This window comes from Rhinocladiella mackenziei (assembly GCF_000835555.1).
Source record: "Rhinocladiella mackenziei CBS 650.93 unplaced genomic scaffold supercont1.3, whole genome shotgun sequence".
Classification (NCBI taxonomy): domain Eukaryota; kingdom Fungi; phylum Ascomycota; class Eurotiomycetes; order Chaetothyriales; family Herpotrichiellaceae; genus Rhinocladiella; species Rhinocladiella mackenziei.
The window spans coordinates 3,222,855-3,245,197 of NW_013550602.1; the positions used below are offsets into that span (position 1 = coordinate 3,222,855).

Here is a 22,343-nt window from a genome sequence, read left to right on the forward strand (position 1 = left end):
AAACACTCGTCCTGGAAGTCGGTCTGGTGTTGAAGGAGCTGCTTGAACGCTTGGGAAGGACCCATTGGCAGTCTCTTTAACAATCAAGGATTTAGAAAAGTTCGCTCTGAGAAGCGGCAACTGGGCACTTTGCTCCATTCAGTGGAGGACCAGGACCGTCTCAGACTACCTGAGAATGACCCGATCTTATCAAGTTTGAGCTCTCCCACTATGTAGATTCGACGTTGTGAGTTCTGGACACGCGCACTCGAGCTCACTCAGGAATGACCTCTCTCTCCGTGTAACAGCGATCCTAACGAAGGGTAAGGATCTGTTACGAGGGGTGTAGGGAAAGGGATCATAAATCGTTGCGAGTGCACAAGGTAGGGCGTGGGATAGTAATGTACTGAAACCTGTCTGTCTATCTAGGGGATCGAAGGATCTTCTTATACCTTTCGCCTCTTTGCCCTTTTTCGGCATCCAGCCCCTTCCTGCCACTTCTGCGATGGCTGGGAATTCGTCGCGTGATATTTGGGTGTTACACTCCGTGTCTCGACTGATCGGGACGAGTCGAATCGTCACTTACTAGTGGACAATTATTTGTCGAGCCGAACGTAACCTGTGTGCATACTAATGTCTTCGTGATGTAAAAAGTGTCCCCCGGTCCCGTTTCTCGGAGTTCGGCAAGTCAATGTATGTCGTGTCCGACGACACAGACAGGTGTGGCTTCTCGTCGCCAACGCCCCATCTCCTATGAACATGTCATCCGCGTGCCTGATATAAATAATTTATAAAGAAAACAATTGGGTCAGATGTAACCATTAATTATTGTGTGAACATGGCGGTGAACGGAGAATCGTCTGCCGAACACCACGACCGCCATCCACACCAACATGGCAGCATTGAAACACGGCTTTTCATTAATAATGAGTTTGTGGACTCTCGGAGTGGGAAAATGTTCCCAGTGATCAATCCTGCCACGGAAGAAGTGACAGCAAAGGTTCAAGAAGCAGGAGACGCCGATGTTGAGCTTGCAGTCCAGGCAGCCGAAGCCGCATTTCCTGCCTGGTCGGAGTTGAGTGGCTTTCAGCGAGCCACATATTTCTACAAGTTGGCCGACCTGTACGAAAGAAATAACGACAAACTTGCCCGCCTCGAGGCGATGAGTATGGGAAGACCTGTGTCCACGTACAGTAAGATTCCGGCTCGAATGACTAGGCGTCTATGGCTGCTAACCGGGCTACAGCTGAAGGACTCGCTTCCGCGAGATTTCTGAGGTACATGGCTGGAAAGGCCACAGATATCCAAGGGGAGTCGTCCCTTCAAACCGCCGGGTTCATGAGCGTCACACTGCGACAGCCGTTTGGCGTCTGCGCCGCCGTCACTCCATGGAACGCACCGGTAACCATGCTGACGTTTAAAATGGCTCCAGCGTTGATTGCCGGGAACACCCTGGTGGCCAAGTCTTCGGAAAAAGCACCGCTGACCAGTTTGTTTGTCGCTCGACTGATCAAAGAAGCCGGATTCCCGCCAGGAGTGGTCAATATCCTGAATGGTTTTGGAACTCCATGCGGCGTCTCCCTGGCCTCACATCTGAGAATTCGAAAGATATCCTTCACCGGTTCTGTCAAGGCAGGAAAAGCCGTTCTAGAAGCGGCGGCCCGGTCCAATCTCAAGAAAGTCACTCTTGAACTCGGGGGCAAAAGTCCCCTCATTGTGTTCGATGATGCCGACATTGTTAAGGCAGCCGACGCATCGGCGAAATCAATCCTTCTTAACTCGGGCCAGGCTTGCATTGCAAGCTCTCGGGTATTTGTACATAGCGGTATACTGTCACAATTCTGTGACGCACTCGTTGAATCGCTCCAGAAGCTTGGAAGCAACCCCGATTCAGGTAACGACCCTTTGCTTCCGACGACACGAAGGGGTCCTCAGGCCACTAAATCCCAGTTCGACTCGATTTTGACACATATCAAAGAGGCCAAGGCCTCCGGCTACAGAATACTTCACGGAGGAAATCGTGAAGGGCCCAAAGGCTTCTTTATCGAGCCAACAGTCATTTTCCAGCCCGATGAGCAGAGTCGAGTCGTGAGAGAAGAAATTTTTGGGCCTGTGATCTGTCTCAGCAGCTTTGAGGACGAAAAGGACGTCGTTCAGCGCGCTAACGACAGCGAGTACGGCTTGTATGCCAGTGTCTTTACTCGGGATATCTTCCGTGCGCTCCGAATTGCTAAAACCTTCGAGGCTGGCAACGTCGGGGTCAATGTCAGCAGTCCAATGATGACACATGATATGCCATTCGGAGGGTGGAAGCAGAGTGGAATTGGCAAAGAGCTGGGGATGTATTCGGTAAAGGAGTGGACGGACTTGAAAACGGTCTATTTCGCCTTGTCATAACATAACGTTGGGCGATCAGCGTTCCGTGCTCACCTCACCGTCCTCGATAGTTTATAATCCTGACCATGTTCTCTCTGTCATATCTAGGAGAGGAGAGGGAAGAAAAGGAAGAAGGGAATGCCGCAATGGCAAAGATTGAGTAAAGTAGTCGTTGTGGTCTATCTGTATTTTGTTCCTCAGGGCTGTGTGGGGTAGCAAGGAGTGGAAGAAAGTAGTCGACAGCCCTCCAGTGGGTTAGTCCCAACAGTCCTCACCTGGCCTAGCAGGCGTCATGTAACACGTACCACTCTGAGCTTCAAAGAACGGAAAACCTTGTTACTTGTACACCCTTCTCTCCAACGCATAGCCTCACCTTGACACAGCTATGGGACTATTACACCGTGTTCTTCATCTGAGGCAATTTGATGCGGATCAATCGATTCCAGTAACACCTGTCTTTTGTTCATCATGGATTCAAAAGGCGATTAATTCGCTCCCAACGATGGTCCTGCCGGGCTGTTGCAGATTCGGGCTTTGATCGTGACGAACCATCGTTGCTTCTGCTGAGCTGAACACTCTCGTTGATGTTGTCCAAGATGGCTCTTTCAAGCCTCAGCTTGCCCGGGGAGGTTGATCCATCGCTGGAGAAAGTCGTAGAGAACTGCAGCATCCGACCCTGGAAAATGAAGATTCCTCAAATTTGGATTACCAGGGTTCATCAGTCTTACTACCTCGCCGAGTCGATATGAGGCTAGTCCTATAAGTTCCGTTAGAAAAGGTTGAATCATGACGTGAGAGGTCAGTTTTACACTTACCAGGCAGGAAGCGCATGAAGTCAAGGATCACTGTCCAACACCGCACACGAGGTGGAAGTATCGAGTCGATTGGCATTCCAGCATCTTTAATCAATACTTCCATGCACTTGCGATCAAAGGATGTTGTCGAATATTCAACCCATATTGAATTAGGGCTAAGTCCTGCATCAATCAGTGTAGGGATGATTTGTTTCGAGGTTTTGACGCCGTGTGGAAATTGGCTTTCCGGAGGACCTCGAATTCTGCGACGAGCATCGAATTGAGCGTTCGTGACGTCCTGTTCATTGATGGGGCAGCTGATAATGATCTCACCATTTCCACTACGAACAGTGACTTCGATTGGGAACAAACGTAAATTTTTTCTCCGAACGCCGCGCGGTCTCGAAATCGACGATGAAGATTTTATGAGTGGACAAATTCTTGACCTCTTTGTACAACATCGCCATAGGTGGTAATTGTAAATCCTGTTCGTTGATAGTTTGAAGAAATGACTTGTGATCATTCACGTTTCTTCCTGTGCCTATTCGTTTGCGTTTGCCTTTAGAACCCTTACCACGCCGTGATCCCAAAATGAAAGGGTGGCGGTAGGTTCGCAAAAGGACGTGAGATTAAAGACATAGCATAGATACAGTAGTCGCATGTCGGTGCTACTGTAAATAATAAGAACGAGGGGACGAAGATCAACATTGCTGTGTCGAGGTTGAGAAGCCTGTGCAAGTCTTGCTGCCCTGAATGTCGATATCTTCCGGTCGAATTTTGTAAGCCAGCAAAACGCGGTAGTTCTGCTTGAGGCGATAGGATCGACGATCATGTCTGAAGTACTTCGTACTACCGTTAGCGGAAGCGGCTCTTGAGGCTCTCGGATATTGCTGAGATAGAGTGAATCTGAGTCTGAGTCCGAGGTCGTTGTACACAGATTTTGTAAGCATCGATTGCAAGTATGTTTCGAAATGCTCTCGGAGAGTTGCATAGGTTATGTACCCTCGGCTTGCCCAAGGTTCTCCCAGAAGAATTTGGTCGCAGTCATTGTGACCACATTGAAGTGAACTACCTAGATGACAGTGTATTCTGTGGCGCTCAAGGTGTACAGGTGTGAGATAGCCACAATATTGGCAACCCTTTTCAGGGCATTGCCACACGCAATTCAAACGAGTGGACAAGAAATGGACACTGATATCGTACCTGCGTACGCTTGTGCATGTACGGGTGGGCCATGGGCAAGCTAGAATGTATCTGGATCTTTGTCCACAGGGCATAGGTTCTTCAGTCCCATCCGGTTTGAGTGTCTGGCCAGCAGTATGCTTCCTCATCGACATCCCGCACCTTGTTGCCCATCGAGATATCTGGAGTAAGAAGCTGAGCGAAGTCCAGAGTTTTGTTCTTGTCGTTGGTCCCCAGTAAGGTACACCATTTGCGACAGGACTTAAGAAACCTCTTGGCATCACCCCTGTCCATCAGCATAAGACCTGTCAGTGTCTCAACCAAATAGTTTGGTGGGGCGACATATGGGGTCATTGTGCGACTTTTCCAAAAAGACACATAACGTAAATTGCAGTGCTTACGGAATATCCATCTGATTCCGAAGTTTTGTCCGCTTCATAGAAACGACAAAATCTAGCCCAGGCAATGTCTTCCTGACTTGAAATATCATGTGTACCATCTTCTATTGACTCTGGTGTGGTATCTCCCAGAGTCCAGTTGTGTTTGACGGTCGCCGACGACATGTGGGACTCATCTGCGTCATTAGAAGGCTCGATAGGAATGCTTGGTATGCGTGGAAAATTCAATCGTTGCCGAAGGCTCGACAGCAAAACTTCCACCTGAGGGACGCGGCGTGCAGCAGCGAAGCAGTACCTTGAATTCATGTGCTCGGTAGCAACATGAACCTCAAAGCTCTGACGGCCGCTGAAGACCCTTTCGGGGCCAGTGCAGCAAGTAAGCTCGCCGCAATACCATTCAGTTAAGGTTGAAGGACCATGAGCCTGAAGATGCAAGTCAATGGCAAAGTCGTGATCGAGAGTTGCTCCGCATTGAGGTACTTCGCAATGCCAACCCACCGGGGTGGGTGGACTTACCAATGCTGATATCTCGTTCCTTCCCCGCCATCTCCTTTGCCAGATTCGCGAGTACTAGGCTAGGCCCAATAGGCAGATTACATTTATTTTCGAAGAACTCCACGTTACCAGCTTGCATCAAGAAAACCTTCCCCGAAATGTCTGCCGCTTTGAATTTTTCAAGCTTGTCACCTTGAGTTGTTTTGATTGGCCCTGTTGAATCCACTCAAACAGCTCGTCCGCATTCCACTCTTTGATCTCCTCGATTGTGGGCTCTGCCTGGCCGGCCTGCTTGGGGCTATGTTCGGGAAAGGAGTCCATGGTGGTTGATAGGACGGCGGGACGTAGGTAGAAGCGAGCACCAGCAGGTGTAGGAAGCTGGCGTCAGACGTAGGAGGCGCAGGAGACAGCCATAGGAAGCAGGTGTGGGCGTGGCAGTAGAGGGCAAGTGAGCGGAAAGAGAAAGTGCAATTGCCAACCGGTAGACGATATCAGGGTCAGGATGATGAACCAACTCGACTGAATCAGAGTGATTCCACAAAAAGGAACCGAGGAGAGGTCTGCAGTGCCAAGATTTAGCCATGTGACTGAACCTGTCCACAGGAACTCAGACGTTAGTCTGTACACACCCAAGTCTGCCTATACAGAACGCAGAAATGATGGTGGGCGATGGCATACTCTACACGAACCCGGCGGTGGGCTGGTGTGCTGAGCGAGACTATAGCTAACCGAAACGTAGCTGTTGCGATAAGAACGAAAATGACTACTCAGTAGAGTCATGAAATGGCAAGGAGACTCGTAATGCACTGCAGCGACCTGCTGTTCTGTTCCAGAGCACAACAGACCCATCGATCACTCTCATCACGTGATCTAGCCTTGCCGTTGTGGAGATATGCCAAGAACTCTGGGTCACGCTAGGCTACATTCATTTACGAACGGATATATAAAGTAAAGCGGCCATCAAGAGCAGATAGTTTTTAGTTAGCAACTGCTGTACACCTGGACTAATAAGTCTGATGTAAGCACATTATTTCTCGAAAGAGTATTATCGCCTGCCAGCCCAATCATCGCTGTTTCTTCTTCTCGGGGGCTTCGACGAACATGCGCCTCCTTGCGCATTGCCTATTCCTACGGTAGGGGCCTTCTTCTGTCATTGTTACGCAGTGGGTCGAGTTTTCCATCTCTGGAAAGGTTGTTCTCACTACGGGAAGGTGCATCGGGAATTAGATGTGCCTTTGCAAAGGCTAGATAGATATATAGATGGGCTCTATCCCACATTCCTTAGAAGAGCTCAGAGCATTCAATCAGGATTCTCAACGAGCCGAGACGAGCCGAGACTGAGCGAGACTAGTTGAGCTCGAGCAAAACCTTAGCTCGTCTCGTCTCGTTTATAGACCGGATTAACTATTTTCCGGGGCCTTCGCCATCGGATCCAGTCTGTGGACCCCCCCTCCGTCGCCCATCGGATCCAGTCTATGGACCGCCCAACCCTTAACGGATCAACCATTTTCCGGAACCATGTGCTCCCCTCTCCCCCGCGACCTTCCATTCGATATCGACATGGTCCATGAATTGGATCTGATGAAATCCTCCCTTCGACCATCAGATCCAGTCTGTGGACCACCCTGACAAGCTCGATTGATCATACTTGACATGATGCACGCATTGGATCCGATGAAATCCCCCGTCACCCATTGGATCCAGTCTATGGACCACCCAAACAAGCTCGATTGGTCACCCTTTATAGGACCGAGAGGGGATTGATTGATTGAATCTGTCGAACAAGGTCTCATTGAACGGCCGAATAGTAGCAAGTGCCCCTTTTGTTGAAAAGGGGGTTATCACCCCGATGCAGGATTTAAGGGTAGAAATAGGAGAAGAAAAGGAGTCAAACCAACGTGTATATATACCAGCAACCTGGCAGGACCGGTTGTGAGGTAGACAGAGCAGTCAATACATTTCAAGTTGTTCCCCAGTTCGACAGAATCTATCTGAACGGGGAGTAATTCTAGGCAACAAGCAACGATAGGCAGTAGCAGAGTGTAACAACTGTTGTAACACCCGCTGTGATATGAAACCTTGACTTACAAGTTAATTATGGAAGTATTCTAAATCAGCCATGGAAGCATTCCGGTGCTTGATAATCAGATATCTCGAGGAAGTCTACAAGAAAGAAGAGAATAAAAAGGCTCTAAGAAGCGATATAGCTACGCAGCTTGCAGTGAGTTATAAAGAATAAAATCAGAGAGTACAAAACTCAATGGAAACAATAAGTTGCAGCAATATAGGCGGAGTATGTAAACAACCGAGCGCTCAGTCTTGCCAAAATCATAGCAGTTCGATAAAATCCGACTGTGATGCTGATCCGACCGGTCTTCGTTACAAAGCTGTCCATACCCTGATGACGTCTCAGGACCCGTCGCGGACAGCACAATACAATATCTCGGCGGCGAATACACTCTCCACGGAAGAAGTTTCCACTGTAGTGGTAGACATTGTCAAGATTGAGGATATTGAAGGCGGCTGTTGCTTGGATATCACCTGTTCGGAAGGCGAAAGCTTGGAACCTGGAACATAGAACCACCACGAGGTCAAGGGTCCGAGCTAGAAGGAGAGCGGTGAGATTGCTCCAGTCTCCAGCGACTTCGAGTAGAAAGCGCGGTGAGGGATTGGCCAGTATAGACCTCATACGGAGATCCACCTCTTTGGTTTGACACGGGAACTTGCTCAGCCTAGCCTTTTCTATTCGGTGAAAGTGTCACAATGAATGTTGATTGATGCGCCTCGTTCAAAAACTCTAGATACAAACATGTTTTCTGGTAGATGAATGGATACCCTTCATCGTATTACAGACGGCGTTCTTTCCACTCCTTCACCGAACCAGAGTTGATCCTCATTCATGAGACGTCGTTCCATGGCATTGCAACATTGTCCCGGGCCTTCCAAAGTAACTTGGCGGTCATATCAGGCATAGTCTTGCCGGAAAACCACATCATCTGAGGCTCGGGAGCCCCAGGTGGATATTTGACGTCGTAGAAGATCAAGGTGTAAATAAGAAGGACCTTAATCTCATTGACCGCAAAGAACCGTCCTGGGCAGGCGTGCTTTCCGTGTCTAGAGTAGAGGTGAGAAACCATTTTAGTCCACTCGGGTCGACCGGGTCGCGTGGACTCACCCAAAGTACGTAAAATTCGGCGTCGTTTGGACCATGGAGTGGTGGGTCTCTTGGCCGGGGTCCAGTCGCATTTTTTGGAATCTCCAAGGATCAAATTCGAGAGCGGTCGGCCCCCACACGTCCGGGTCGAGATTAGAAGCCGACGACGGTACCAACATGTATGTTCCCTTGGGGACGAATGTCCCGTCGCTCAAAGTGTAGTCGCGCATCGCAATCCGATCCATCGTACCTGTCATCATATCAGACTTTCGAGAATCCCATGGGGTGAGGTCCATAGTTACCTGCTTGAAAGGGGTGGAATCGAGCGCTTTCTTTGATGAAGCTGTCGAGTTTGACAAGCTTGGTAAGACCCTGTTTTCTCCATTCTCCGTTCTCTGAGGCGAAAACTTCTTTAATCTCCTCTCTCAGTTCGTCATGAACCTCGGGGTGCTGTGCCAGATCATAGATGGCGTTCAAATAGGTCACACTGCTGGTATGTACAGCTGACACGAGGATGTGAATCAACCTGAGTGTCAGTACATGCAGGTCTCTCTTCTCTAATGGTGTAATGTCTAAGACCCATTGGACTGGAAGCTCGTAAGCGATAATGTCTCGACCCAGTTCGATTGAGAGGGAACTTGTTCTCACCGACATCGGCCGGCTTTGTGGCTTCGAACTCTTGGTATGTTCCGTTCCGTCGCGCTTCCTCCATCGCAGCAATTCTCTTTGTCAAGAGTGGGAAAAGATGCTTCTTTGCGGTCGCCGTCTGCTTCACAATACCAGTATTAAAATATAAGACAAGAGGCTTCATCCATTCCGGGTAGTGCCGAATCATGTTAGCCCCGCCGAAGAACGTGTCGCTGTAGTCAATGGCAAGCTGGAGGAAGTCCTTGGTTCTTGCGAGTTCGCGACCAAAGAGCAATCGATTAGCCGTCCGGGTCGTGATTTTGAAAGCGACCGGGTACATATGGAAAGGCGTCCAGTCTAGAGACGTCCGTCATTTCCCAGGTCGTATCAGACAGGGAGAATACCGATACCTTTTGGTTCGCCAATTTGGTCGTGAAAAGCGCCTTTACATTCATCCACAATGGACGGAAGTCCAGGTCCTTTTCGGCTCGGTTATGATCGATGTGATGATGGCTTTTCACAGGAAATGGCTTACCGAGACTGTGAGTCAGTTGTTTGGAGACCACGTTAAAGTGGTACTGATCCCATTCGAGGTCCGGGTGCATTGTGTGGCGTGTCTGCATCAAGTCGTTATTGGCCGGCAGGTTGTGCAAATCCACCTCCTTTGCAGATCGGATCTCCTCAATGAACCGGGGGTGAACAACGAATTGTCCTCCCTCCGGAGTTCTCATTAACCAGTTTTGCCCATTCTTGGTGTACTGTATATGATTTGGTAAGTCTCAGCCAGGCCCCAAACTCGATCTCAACACTCACTTTCTGGTAGCCGGCACAAATTACCTTGTGACCGTTCTGAACAAACCTCCGAGCATCTTCTTCGATTCCCGCCTTGCCTGGTAAGTCGGAAAGGTGAAGCCATGGTGCATTCGGAAATCTCTTCTTCGAACGACGGAAAACCTTCAAGACGATGTAAATCACCGAGGGGATGATGATGGCGAAGGTGTAGGTCATCGCGCGATCTGGATGTGTTGTAAGACGCCGTGCCCATTTGATATCCTCCATGATCACAGACATGATGAATCCGAGACTATCTCTTGATTTTCAAAAGACAGATTGCAGCCACGAAGAACGCTCTTTTTAATCACTCCAAGAGGGATGGTTTGAAATTTCCACAATTTTGGCGTCCATTTCACTCCCTGACCGGTTGACTTCATCAACGAGTCGCAATCAACGACTTCGACCGGAGATACGACGTTTGGGTGCCGATCATATTCTGTAACGATGCGCTGAGAAGCCAGTCGTGTCCGTCGTATGAAAAATAAATGATGAGATGAGATGAAATACATGGAAATGAGTCGATTTGATCTGGAATAGCTCTGGGAAGCAGATCATTCAAGTCAATTCCTGACTCTCGTCTCATCATTCTCATCAGCATCACCACTACTGCCCAGCGGTGAACGTCGTCTTAGAAAAATGTGTTCTGAGCCAAGTCTACATGTTGTTCTCATTCTAGCTGTTCGGGGTTCACTTCAACAAAGTACTCAATTATGATATTAAACAGTAGCCAGTGCCCCGTTAGAGGGCCCAGCGAGCAAATCTACTCCTTGGATCTCTGGTCTTGTAAATTCCACGAGGCGGTTGCCGACTAGCCTACAACACCGACCACAGCACAGGCAACGGTGATGACGGACACCGTTCAGATGGCTGCGTAGATGGGCTCTATTCTCTGATCGGATCTGGCCAGAGCACACTTTCAATTCAGGTTGTACAGGAAGTTGGACTTCTGACGAGGGCTGGAATCATATCGACTGAAACTCTACATCAACTACCTTCCAGTCGCGTAGTGGACAACATACATCTCAATCATAAAGCTGACCAGGGTATGCCAATTTTATGATTCATTCATTTATCGACAAGGTTGGAGAGTCCTATACGACGTCATCTACTAGTAAAATCACACCCGTCCAGGCCACTTAGGATCATTCACGCGCTGGCGACCTCAAAGCCCTTCCAGCTATCGAGTGTCTCCCGACATTGAGGCTCATACTCGCCAATCCCTCGAGTGTAGGTGAGCATCTGGACCTTTTTTCCAGGGACTTGCACAACCATTAGTGGACTATTTGGTGTCTCTTGTGAGAGGCTTTCAACTTACTGTTGCCGCCTGTCCACCATGAATTCGTCAAGGGGAAAAGCGTTTGCTGACTCATAGAAGTAATCATCTCTCCCCAGGCGTCTTGAGCCTCTTGTTTGGGCTCAATGGATTTGACGCCTTCTTTTTCGAGTTTTTCGATCGCGTCCACCACCCAGTCGACCTGACATTCCAAGATCGTCGGTCCATTGGACAGTGCTGTCGGCGCTGAGGGAAGGTCAGCAGGGCAAATACCCTCGGCTAGGAAGGGAGAGTAATGAGCCTTACCTTGAGGGCTGTAGACCATAAAGCAATTGGGAAATCCACGGATCATAATACCCAAATAGGTGCTGATTCCGGTTTTGGACCAGAGATCTTTGATATCTTCCCCGTCTCTGCTTTTGAGGCCCATGTTGGAAACCCTGGAAACCTCATTTTCAGCGCATAAATCCTCTGAAACCCCGAGATCAACTTACGAGCCAGTAAAACTATCGAAACCCGTGGCAAGGATAACGTAGTCATACTCCCTCTCTTTTCCGTCTGCGGTGACAATCCCATTCTCACTGAAAGTTTTGATTGGAGTAGTTTTCAGATCCACAATCTCGACGTGATTCGAATCCAGCGTTTCATAGTAGTCTTGTTCCAGGGGACTTCGTTTGGTCAGGATAGGGTAAGGCGGCTCTAATGGAGCCATCAGATCTCGTTTCTTTGGATCTGATATGCGTGCTCGTGTCTTCTTGGCCCAAAAGTCATAAGCGAGTCGGTTGGCCTTGAGGTCGACCCAGATCTCTTTATAGTTTGACGCCCCAAAACCAAACGACCCGGCTTTCCAAAGATGTTCATAGTAGTCCTCTCTCTCCTGGTCCGAGACGTCAAATATCGAGCAGTCGGGGGGGTATCTTGGATAGCCTCCGGCGGATTTCCGTCCCTGTTTGAACAATGTTCCATAGTACGGCTTGAGGCAATCTTGCTCCGCTTCGCTGATGTCTCGTTGGGCCATCGGAAGACACAGGCTAGGCCGACGCATGTACATATCGAGTTGACTGGCCACCTTGGTGAGGTCTTGCACGATTTGCACCGAAGTCGCTCCAGCGCCGATCACGGCGACCTTTTTCCCGGTCATATCCAAGTGGTCAGGCCAAAAGCCCGAATGGTGAACCACGCCTTTGTATTTTTCAAACCCGGGAAAGTCAGGATAGTGCCGCTGGTAAAGGAGGCCGGTGCAGAGGAAAAGATATTTGCACATTGCGAGGTGTCCGGCCACCGTCTTGACTGTCCATCTACCTTCTGTACCATCCCAAACACAGGAGTTCACCCGGGCGTCGAATTCGATATCCTTTCGCAGGTCGAGCACTTTATCCACATGGTGAAAGTACGCACGAATCTCGTTGTGATCCGGGAATCTCTCAGTAAAATTCCAATCTTTCCACACCTCGGGAAGACTCAATTGATAGAACGGCCATTCTGAATCGACTCGAGCACCAGGGTATCGGTTCCAGTACCAAACACCCCCAAAATCGCTGCCGGCTTCAAATGCCTTGACTTTCAACCCGAGCTTTCGAAGCCGATAAAGACCATACATCCCACTGAAACCAGCTCCCACAATGAGGACATCACAATTCACGACGGAGCCCATGGTTGGGCTGATTACCGATATTGCTGGGGTTGCTTGGTAAACAACTGAACATGATGCACATGTATTTATACAAGATGCTATCAGCCTTCGTGGACGTGTGGTTCCTGCGAAATCATCCAATGAATAATGCATAAATACATATCGTGTAAATGCGATGAAAGATCTTGTAACGTACGATCGTAGGGAACGACAAGGCTGCATCGTGGTGCCACTCTGGCATTCATCCTTTCAATACCAAACGAATCACCAGATATGGGGTGCGTCTCGACATGGTCAAAATAGCTTTCTTGACGGATTTGGAAGAAAGTGGGCCAGTTGTATCAGGTTGAGATCACGACGACGAGCGAGACCGTCCTGCGACACCGTCACAACTATGCCACACATGCGGCCGTCCCCGAGAGAAGGTCTTGTCTGGGGCACTACACAAGGGTCCAGTCCTGAGAACACATCGCTCCTATTATATAAGTCTAACCATATATATATATATATATGTATATTTCAATGTAACTCCTGTTTCCCCGACGATCTTGGTGCTCTACTATATGAGGATTTAAGGAGCGCTCGCAGGACGTCTAGATTCTTCCCCTCTCCACGAATTTGACAGGTACATCAATGGCCTTGGCTCTAATGTACTCGACCAAATTCTTCCCCAGACAGTCCAACGTGGATCCGGCACTATATCCCCCATCGAGATGATCGTGGAGCAAGAAGTGGACAGCCTTCAGGCCTGGGATCTCGAACCGGTCGATCGGCTTGCCAAGGTAGTCGTCTGCGAGGAGTTCCTTCAATTTCGAGATGGTAAACGTCGAGCGTAACCAATCCCACTCGTCATCGTGTCGCACAAACAGGCCAAGGTTGGCATCAGATGATTTGTCTCCGGAGCGTCCGAGAACGACATAACCGAGAGGCACTCGAGTGGTTGGGCCCCAAGTCTCGGCCGACACAGGGTCGCTGGGATCGTAGGACTTTTGCTGAGAAGGGTACGTCCGTGTCACGGCGGGAGAAGAGATGTGAAGAACCTCGCCATCATGTAGATGGACGCTTTCCTTCACTAGGGACTGGTCCAGCAGAGCAACCCAGTACTCGTAGTAAGGCTTAGCCGTCCCCTGTCGGGGGTCTGTAACTGGGGTCAGTCCCGGACAACCTTGGAGGATGTTCATTTTACACCAGGTCAGAAACTTGCCCGGCGCTAGGAGTTCGGGATCCGACGCTTGTGCAAAGATTCGTAGATCTACGGTCGCCGCATCCTGGGATCGAGCATCCGGGTCCGGGGAACCAACTACTTGGAATTCCAGCCGTTTAAATTGCTGGTGGACCTTAGGGCCCATCGCGGCTATCGTCTGCGTTTTGACCATCTCTGCCTTTTCCTTAATGTCCAGACCGGTCAGATAGATGTGATACTCAGCGCGATAACCGCCCAATGCCGTGATGCCGACCTTTGTCGTCGGCGGCGGCGGAAGACCTTCGACCCTGGTGACTCGGACTCGGTCAGGTCCGACTGATTCCATTCGGATGCCTTCGAGACACGCAACGACGGTTGAGTTGTAGTACAACGGGCCCTGGATTTCGTAGACTAACTGCGTCGTCAGGGTCTCCACCGAGACCTCGCCGTCCCGGCCGGGCTCCTTGGAGATCTCGAAATCCCCGGTATGACTGATATGTGCAATGGGAAAGCCCAGATCCACCGCCTTGCCCTGCCATTTCTTGAATCCCGAGTAGCAACCCCCTGTGGCGTAGGTGCTGCACTCGATTAGGTGGCCGGCGACCAGACTCGATGCCAACGCCTTGTAATTGTCGGCTTCCCATCCATGCCACCAGATAGCGGCTCCGATGCAAGGGGACGAGTCGGCGACCCGGCCACAAATGATAATGTCTGAGTCCTTTAACGCCTGAGCGATGCCCGAAGCCCCTAGATAGCATTGTGCGGATATGGGTTCAAACCCCCAGCTGTGGATATCCTTACCTGTCGTGATGTTGGTCAACTCTACCGTCTTAGACCGGATCAAATCCACAACCGGCTCGGTCACGTCGTCCCCCTCGACCCAAGCGACGCGAAGGGTCAACCCTTCTTGCTTGATGAGTTCCTTGACCGCCTCGGCCAGACCGTGAGGATTGCTCCCCCCCGCATTGCAGACAACCTTGGTATTGTTCTGTGCGAGGTACTTGAGAGCGGGCTGGATTTTCTCCAGAAAATTGCCGTGGTAGGCTTCTCGAGACAGCCCGAGAGCCTCTATCGAGCCGATCTCCTTTTTCAATTGCGATCTCCGGGTGCCGTTGACCGTCATGTCAGCCTCAGACATCCAGTCGCCTGTGATCACGTCGATTTCGGGCAACTTGGAAAGATCGAGAAGGGCCCTGCTCCGGTCAACGGTGCCTAGTCCGCGTCAGCCACCCTGTACCAACACGTTTCGCACTAGCAATTGCCATGCGATATCCGTCCCGCTGACCTCCAGAACAACCTGCGACCACGATCGGGCGCCTGCGAAACGGTTTGTCGCCATTGTGCAGATAACCAGATTCCCCGTTGGTTATCCCGTTCGATATATCATTGGTCATGCTACCAGTCGAACTGTTGGAGATGCTGCTGTAGACGTCATTGGTAAGCGTCATGTTGGACGAACTTGATGCCGTGATGAATTCTGTGAGATGACGTGAGTGCTGTAGCTGTTACCACTGCTTTGTACGCAGGGCTGCATCTTTGAGGATATCTTCCAATGTCATGTTCGTGGTGGCATCTACCACGAGGCGCATCCACATCTGGATCCATTGCCTGTCCCTTGTTCCACGACAGTTGGCCGGGCAAGTCAGTTCCAGGCAAGTTAAACTCACAATTCTGGGTGTCATCCAAATCCCGAGAATTCCGAGAGCTCAGAGTTCCCGGAATTCACAGCCAGTCCCATTCCGACAACGCCGTTAGGTCAGGACGGTGGGGTCTCGCCTCTGCCGAGAACAAACGGTCTCGTACCTTTCAAAGTACTTCTAGCCTCTCTTGAGACGTTGTCACCAGCGCTGAATCAGTGCCACGGATCTGAGTTTTGAAGGGTGCGCCAGGCCTTCTGGGTAACCTAGTTCTCTTTACCTCGTACTCTGGACTTCTAGTGTAAAGTTGATGAACGGCTTAGCACTTGAATGCCTGTCACGCAAGGAAGACGTCGGTGTCGGTATCGCTTAGCTGATTCCTTTGTATGAACCTGACAGGGACGATAATATGATTAGAAAGAACTCAATGGATTCAAAACTCTGTTGACTCGTCTCGGTTGTTTCATGTTTTTTTTTTTTGTAAGCCTTTCCTGCCCGCCTGTGTACTCTCTTATGCATGTTTCGGACCCTGTTGTATGGCATACCCCTTTTTCATAATCCGTGTTCCGTATCACCTCGCTACACTAGTCATCAGCGAGGATATTCGATCGTCACTTGACACACCCAAGTGGCTCGGCCAGCGTACCGTGGCATCATAGACCACCCAAGTCCTATCTTCTATCCACGCTTACGTGCGAGGAGAATCCATACAGGTACCAGTAAGCAGAAAGGAGAGCGGGCAGGCAGGATGGACTGGAAAAGAATGTCAGATGTCAGGTGCATTGCATAGTATCCAGTATTTTGTTGTCGAGATGTGCGGGGGATGCCATCGAATTTGTTTTCAGTTCATTGTTCTGGGCGAACCAAAACAGCTCCCCCCCCTTAAGTTTTCGTTCCGGAGACCGAGAACAAGTTCCACGGTCTATCATATGCGCATTATCCTAGGCTCTCGTGACCAATCTGGGGGGACCGCCCTTGGTGTTTACATTGTTGGTTAGACCCCGCGAAATTGTTTGTCTCTGGGGTCCCCCAGTCTCCACAGTCTGGCACAGGCATCTTCAAAGAGCCTGGCGAGGATCCAAGGAACTGAAACTGATCTAGTCTTGCTCAGCTCTCTAGTGTTAGGGCCGAGCTCATTATTTTCCTTTGAACCTGGTCCAGTTCAAAGTCATTATCTCACTCATTCACGCGTTCATGCGATGCGTCTCTGTGTTCCAAGCAGTCACCGGTTGAGCCAGATACTTGTCGCTGTACCATTGTTGTGGTCGTCGCCTTCGGAGTCCCTAAGATGCCTAGAGCACGAGCTCCAACCAAGATTTCCAAAGATGGGGAGAGGAGTGCAAACCAGCCAAAATCGTGCTGGAAAGATAAACTGACTGATCAGCAATTGGACCGAAAGCGTGCTGCTGACCGGGCGCTGGTCCGAGAAAATCGAAACCGAGCTCGGCGCACGATCGCGGTTCTTCAAGAGCGGATTGAATTGCTGAGTAGCCAGCAGCCCGATCGAGTCATCGCAGATTTAATGCAAGAAAATGCTGCCCTTGAGCGGGCGAAAACCGCCTTGCGGGATCGATTGCAATCAGTATGCGTGGCCACCGGCATTAGTCGAGAGGAGACGCATGAGTTGATTGCCAGATTGGATCCAGGCGATTCGGCATCGGCATCGATCACAGGACGACGTGACTCAACAGGAACCGGATATGCCCAAGAACCGCTCTCGTCGATGGACGTGGCCGTGACTGTGGCCGGGCCATCGAGCCCAGCGGAACAAGGAGAAAGCACCCATAGCAACTCGAATTCTCATGGTCGAGAAGCGCGCTCTCTCGGCCAGGAAATCAAGACAAAGACCGATCTCACGGTGGAACTGAACTTTCGTATGCGCGTACCAAATTCGCCCTCGCCGTTCCCAGGCATCTGTGTGAATATGGACCAGACGAGCTGCCACGTCGACTTCTCGGACGACGAACTCCTCGAGTCCATCATGCTCTGGAGACGGAAATCCCCAAACACGGAAACCGTTTTTGGCCTGGCCTCCCAGATCTTTCACGTCGACCGTACCCCCGGTTACTTGACGCAGGACAAGTTATCTGCCATGGCCTGTATCCCCAGTCTTGTGCAGTTGGTGGTACAGGACCTGGAATCATCGCAGTCTGGCTTGGATCTCACGGCTCTGATGCCGCCGTCCCACGTGCCACCGGAGACAACAGTCTCAAACGTGAAAAAGGAGCTCCTTCTCTGTGCATTTGAGGCCATCAAGCACTGGAAGTACTGCTCTCAAGTTGCCAGGATCACCATGTTCTGGGCCTTATACCGCATGCTGATGGTAGGTGCCCCTTCCCGCCCTCTTTTTTCACTCCCAGCGGGATCACGAAGCTGCCAACAATGGTCTAACATTCTATGGACTGACACGACGGTGATAGCTACTCGTTTTCCCAACACCTAAGAACCTGTCCAAGTGCCCAGTGTGGTATCGACCTCTTCTTGTCCAGATGTGGAACCCTCATCCATCGTTCATAGACTTCATCCCATGGTAGGAATGCCCCAAAATAGTAGCCCTACAACCGAATCTTGACTCACTCATGTCATACTAGGCCACGGATCCGCGCACATCTCGTGCATGATTGGCAGTCATATCAGGCGCAGAACCTTTACAGTTCCTTTGTGGAGAATTTTGACATTCACACTCCACTGGGCTCTCAACCGAGAGGCTTGTTCCGCATCACTCCCAATGGCTCCGAGCTTGAAATCGATCCCCGAGCGGAGAAATGGTTCCAGGACCTGAGCAGCCTTCGCATGCATCGAGGATTTGTAGACTCCTTTCCGGAATTTGCTCGTTTCGTCCACATCAGCGACTCTGACCTCGAGTTCAGGACGGACTTCAACATCTCCAAGAACGACCTGAGCTTTATGAGGATACCCAGAATCGTCACTGAAAGTCCTCCAGAGACAAGTGCAGTGCATGAACAATGGTCTACGCCAAGTCAACCGGTTCCGTCGGGCTTAGAACTACCTCTCGCAAGTACGGAGAGGAGTGACACAATGGCCAAAGACGGTTCAAACCCGAACATGGTGTCAAACTCCGGTCCGGTCGTGTTCAATGCCCACGTCCAAGGCTGTTTGCCCCCTGGTCATAACGCTTCATCCGTCGCTAGAGATGACGGCCAATCGGCCAATGGCTCGGTCGAGACGAAATTATCACCTTCAACGACGGCTGAAGTCAGGGTTAGTGGCACGTCTGTGCCCATGGAATTCACAAAGTCATTACATCGTCCGGTCGAAGCCTCGCCGGCGTATCCCCACAAAGATGCCAGGTTTGGGGATTTCAACCCGATGCCCCCCAGTTGCGAAACTCCGGGCTACCAGATCGATCCGTCTCTCATGGAATGGCAAGTTCCTGTGCCTTGGTCAATGCAACTAGACGATTCCCGGCTAGGAGAATTTTTGTTCTCTGTCTAGATCACCATCACGGCGGGGGAAATGATCGTGGATTTTGGTTCACCTCTAGAAGGAGAAGAAAGCAAATGTGTTCAAGAAATCAAGCCACCAGGTTACTCTCCAGAGTGCTATTTACGAAAGTGACAGCGGTGTCTGTCTCTGCAGTCTTGTTGAACAATATATATCTCGACGTACAAAGGACCTTACAAGCAGCGCAGACCTTTTTTCGTCCAGTTTTAATTGCGTAGACCTGTTCTAAGTCAGCATGACTGTAAGAGGAGAATACGAATTACTATGGTCGGCGCTTCTGTAGAAGGAATCATCAAGCCCCAGTAGACCAAAAAAGGTTGGGAATCTCAGGCGTTCTCGCCGCCAAGCTGACAAGTAGACTACCGTATATCCTTCAATGGTGAAATATGGGTGATTTCTACGTACATTAAGCACTTTATCTTGGTGAATTGTTCCTCCATGAAAGGGGATGAGGAAATTCGAGAGGCTAGGGAAGAACAAACGACATCTTCAAAATGACAATTGAGGCGCAAAAGATGTTGTAGCGTATTTATCCTTCTTTGAGCTGACCATGAATCTTCCTTCCGCAATTACGATTTAGGCGACCGCGGTGATTCCACAGACACTTCTGGATGCACTGGCTTAGGTCTGTTGATGTATTGCTTCAGATCGAGATAGTCGGTTGCCCAAGTGCCGTCTCGTTGCGCGACCGTCATGCCATTTCCAAGCCAACCCAACCGGTTCCCCTCGATCTCGGGCATCAACTCGTAGTCGAAATCCTCCCAACGCGGGTTCAAGAGAGCTTTTCTTGAGTGGACCCCGGAGCCTGGCCAGTTTGCTGTGACAGAAAGAAGATATATGTCAGCAATGCTTGTCTCCCCGGGGAAATGCACTCACCAACTACCCGACCATCCTTTGTACCACGTTTAAACCACGAATTACACTATTTACGGACGGCAGTTAGCAGATTACTTGCGTTCTTCCTGGTCTTTGGAGAGCACAGGCGCATACTGGCTGTGTAAAAACTGTCTTTGCAAAAAATTTGTCGACGTGTCGGCTGAAATCCTGGTTAGCTTCGGGCCTATACGATAGTTAGCATTATATCACCTGGTTGTTTCAATATGACATGCCGATAAATGACCGGCGAAAGAGACTGTTTTCGGCTTTCAAAAGCACGAACCCGAAAGGAAAGAGGACGATCCTCTGAGGAGAGGCACATACTTCACAACCAGAGACTTGATGTATTCTCTTTGTAATTTTTGAATCGCTGCAATCGCAAAGTCACAAACCCACTCTAACATCAAAATGGTGCTGCCAGTCATCGGTCCTCCATTGGGGCCAAAGTAGATGAACATATTGGGCATGCAAGGCGGGCAGGTTGACATATAGGCCTCAGGAATCGGGTCCCAGAGCTTGTGAAGGTCTTGCCCTCTTTGCCCTGTAATTTTGGGTCCTGTCTGGTGTGATCTGGTACGGATAAATTGGTTAGAAACGTAGGACATTTCAGCAATTGTGAACGCGAGAGTAACGAGGCTGACAGGACCAGAGAAATATATGGTCAGCTGGAAGGGGTGGAAGAGATACTTACACGTCGAATCCTGTTGCACATATGATAACATCGACCTTTCTGATCTGTCCGTCCACGGTTTCAATACTGTCTTCGTGAATCCGCTTAATGGGCGTAGAGACATAGTCGACGTTAGGCTGACAACATGCCTCCAAGTAGCCCGGCCCGGGTGTAAGTCTTCTGCATCCGGGGGTCCAGTCTGGCATCAGAGCATTGAGTATGTCGGCCCGATTGGCTAGCTTTTCTTCCATGAACCTTTTGCTCATCACATGGAACTGTTTCTGTTCTTCCGTGCCGTAAAATGCCGCTAAAGGAGCTTTCATTATATCATTTTCGATCCGATGTCTGAACTTGAGATATTCTTTTGGGTCCTTGAATCGGTCGAGCTCTTCCGGAGCGTGTTTAACTGTTCACGGCGTTAGTACTATGCCCGAAGAGGAGATGGCCTCTTTCCGGAAAAGGGATTGCGAACAATTGCCCTCTGTAGCATTTCGTCGATCTAGTTCATCCCCACCAATTCCCACGGGAGAAATCCAGTTTTTCCCCTTCATATAGTGATCAACCCTTTTCGCGATTGGTTGTATGGCAGGAAGAATCTGTATTCCCGTGGAACCGGCGCCAATCAGAGCCACGTCGCGGTCCTCGAGCTCGATGGACTGATCCCATCGTGCCGAATGAACTTTAGGTCCTTTGAATGTATCAAGCCCGGGTATTTGGGGCCAATCCCACTTGTTCAGGAGACCCGTCCCCATCATGAGGACATCACAGCGATCTGTCTCAGACTGCCCGAAATTCAGCACTGAGAGGGCAAGTCGAGTTGGCAAAAGCACGGGCATACCTCTCCAGTCTCGAGATTTTGGCACGTAACTTCCCACTTTCCAATGCCATCAAGCCATTTGGCAGCAGTAACTACACGCCGGAACTTACAGAAACGGTATACGTCGTATCTTTTGGCCAGATTGACCATGTAGTTTTGGATTTCGGCACCGCTTGCGTAAAATTCGCTCCATTGAGAGTTGCTCTCAAAGGTAAGCTGATATCCGGGACTGGGGATATCGCATCGAACGCCAGGATAACTGATCGGTTAGTCTTCCAGTTTGCATTCAAGGCGGGAGCGAGCCACGGCTCAAGAGCCAAACTTACGTGTTTTCGTACCAGGTGCCTCCCACTTCTGGATTTTTTTCATAGATCGTGAGTTCCAAATTCTGAATCTGCTGAGGCAGTCTGATTCCAGTGAGGATGCCTGAGATGCCCGCTCCCACGCATATCACTTCCATATGCCTCAGCTCATCGATTTCGTGATCGTAGATCATCGAACTCCATGTTCGGGTTGGCTGGTCGCTGTGAGGCATGGTAATATTTGGATTGTCCAACGAAGGAAACAAATAACGTCAGTGTTGTAGTATCTGTACCTGCAGGAAAACAGAGAGACTCATCGTGTCATAAGTATTCGAGAGAAAGGGTCCATAACTGATAGGGATGCATCATTATCAGGTGCTCGTCAGAGATGGGCCCCCCACCCCGAGGCTGAAGGAGACATTTCACATAGTCCACTTGTTGAATCAATGTCCTTAATGCCAATCAGGAGATGTTAGAAGCACTTTGTGGCCTGACTGGGTCTGATTTCCGACTTCCTTGAAGTCCCGAATCCAATTCCATTCATAAGCGACTCGTTCACCACGACTTACCAGTAAATCGACCATATTTTGCAGAGTCATCCAATCCCCGCAATTAGCTTAGTGCTGCATAGATCCTGTTGCATCGAAG

At 50.0% G+C, this 22,343-nt stretch overlaps 8 protein-coding genes across 8 annotated transcripts; 2 read left to right on the forward strand and 6 right to left on the reverse strand.

The window, feature by feature from the left end:
• Positions 1-817: 817 nt before the first annotated feature.
• Z518_04688 (uncharacterized protein) lies at positions 818-2,376 on the forward strand (the record flags this gene model as incomplete). The annotated part of the gene is made up of 2 exons (XM_013418394.1): positions 818-1,172; positions 1,226-2,376. The coding sequence occupies 2 exons, from the start codon at positions 818-820 to the stop codon at positions 2,374-2,376; spliced, it is 1,506 nt and encodes a 501-aa protein (XP_013273848.1).
• A 584-nt stretch (positions 2,377-2,960) lies between these two features.
• On the reverse strand, positions 2,961-3,616 carry Z518_04689 (uncharacterized protein; the record flags this gene model as incomplete). Its single annotated transcript, XM_013418395.1, has 3 exons — positions 2,961-3,031; positions 3,171-3,466; positions 3,522-3,616. 3 exons carry the CDS (start codon positions 3,614-3,616, stop codon positions 2,961-2,963), a joined length of 462 nt encoding a protein of 153 aa, XP_013273849.1.
• Positions 3,617-5,362: 1,746 nt separating this feature from the next.
• Positions 5,363-5,545, reverse strand: Z518_04690 (uncharacterized protein; the record flags this gene model as incomplete). Its single annotated transcript, XM_013418396.1, has 1 exon — positions 5,363-5,545. The coding sequence occupies one exon, from the start codon at positions 5,543-5,545 to the stop codon at positions 5,363-5,365; it is 183 nt and encodes a 60-aa protein (XP_013273850.1).
• Positions 5,546-8,121: 2,576 nt separating this feature from the next.
• Z518_04691 (uncharacterized protein) lies at positions 8,122-10,076 on the reverse strand (the record flags this gene model as incomplete). Its single annotated transcript, XM_013418397.1, has 7 exons — positions 8,122-8,338; positions 8,400-8,628; positions 8,681-8,965; positions 9,027-9,362; positions 9,416-9,484; positions 9,541-9,763; positions 9,819-10,076. 7 exons carry the CDS (start codon positions 10,074-10,076, stop codon positions 8,122-8,124), a joined length of 1,617 nt encoding a protein of 538 aa, XP_013273851.1.
• A 909-nt stretch (positions 10,077-10,985) lies between these two features.
• Z518_04692 (uncharacterized protein) lies at positions 10,986-12,766 on the reverse strand (the record flags this gene model as incomplete). The annotated part of the gene is made up of 4 exons (XM_013418398.1): positions 10,986-11,098; positions 11,155-11,358; positions 11,419-11,552; positions 11,607-12,766. 4 exons carry the CDS (start codon positions 12,764-12,766, stop codon positions 10,986-10,988), a joined length of 1,611 nt encoding a protein of 536 aa, XP_013273852.1.
• Positions 12,767-13,338: 572 nt separating this feature from the next.
• Positions 13,339-15,376, reverse strand: Z518_04693 (uncharacterized protein; the record flags this gene model as incomplete). The annotated part of the gene is made up of 2 exons (XM_013418399.1): positions 13,339-15,140; positions 15,214-15,376. The coding sequence occupies 2 exons, from the start codon at positions 15,374-15,376 to the stop codon at positions 13,339-13,341; spliced, it is 1,965 nt and encodes a 654-aa protein (XP_013273853.1).
• A 1,477-nt stretch (positions 15,377-16,853) lies between these two features.
• Z518_04694 (uncharacterized protein) lies at positions 16,854-19,021 on the forward strand (the record flags this gene model as incomplete). The annotated part of the gene is made up of 3 exons (XM_013418400.1): positions 16,854-17,888; positions 17,986-18,095; positions 18,157-19,021. 3 exons carry the CDS (start codon positions 16,854-16,856, stop codon positions 19,019-19,021), a joined length of 2,010 nt encoding a protein of 669 aa, XP_013273854.1.
• A 578-nt stretch (positions 19,022-19,599) lies between these two features.
• Z518_04695 (uncharacterized protein) lies at positions 19,600-21,928 on the reverse strand (the record flags this gene model as incomplete). The annotated part of the gene is made up of 8 exons (XM_013418401.1): positions 19,600-19,847; positions 19,907-19,952; positions 20,021-20,090; positions 20,231-20,476; positions 20,598-20,982; positions 21,049-21,358; positions 21,415-21,652; positions 21,720-21,928. 8 exons carry the CDS (start codon positions 21,926-21,928, stop codon positions 19,600-19,602), a joined length of 1,752 nt encoding a protein of 583 aa, XP_013273855.1.
• Between the last annotated feature and the right edge of the window lie 415 nt (positions 21,929-22,343).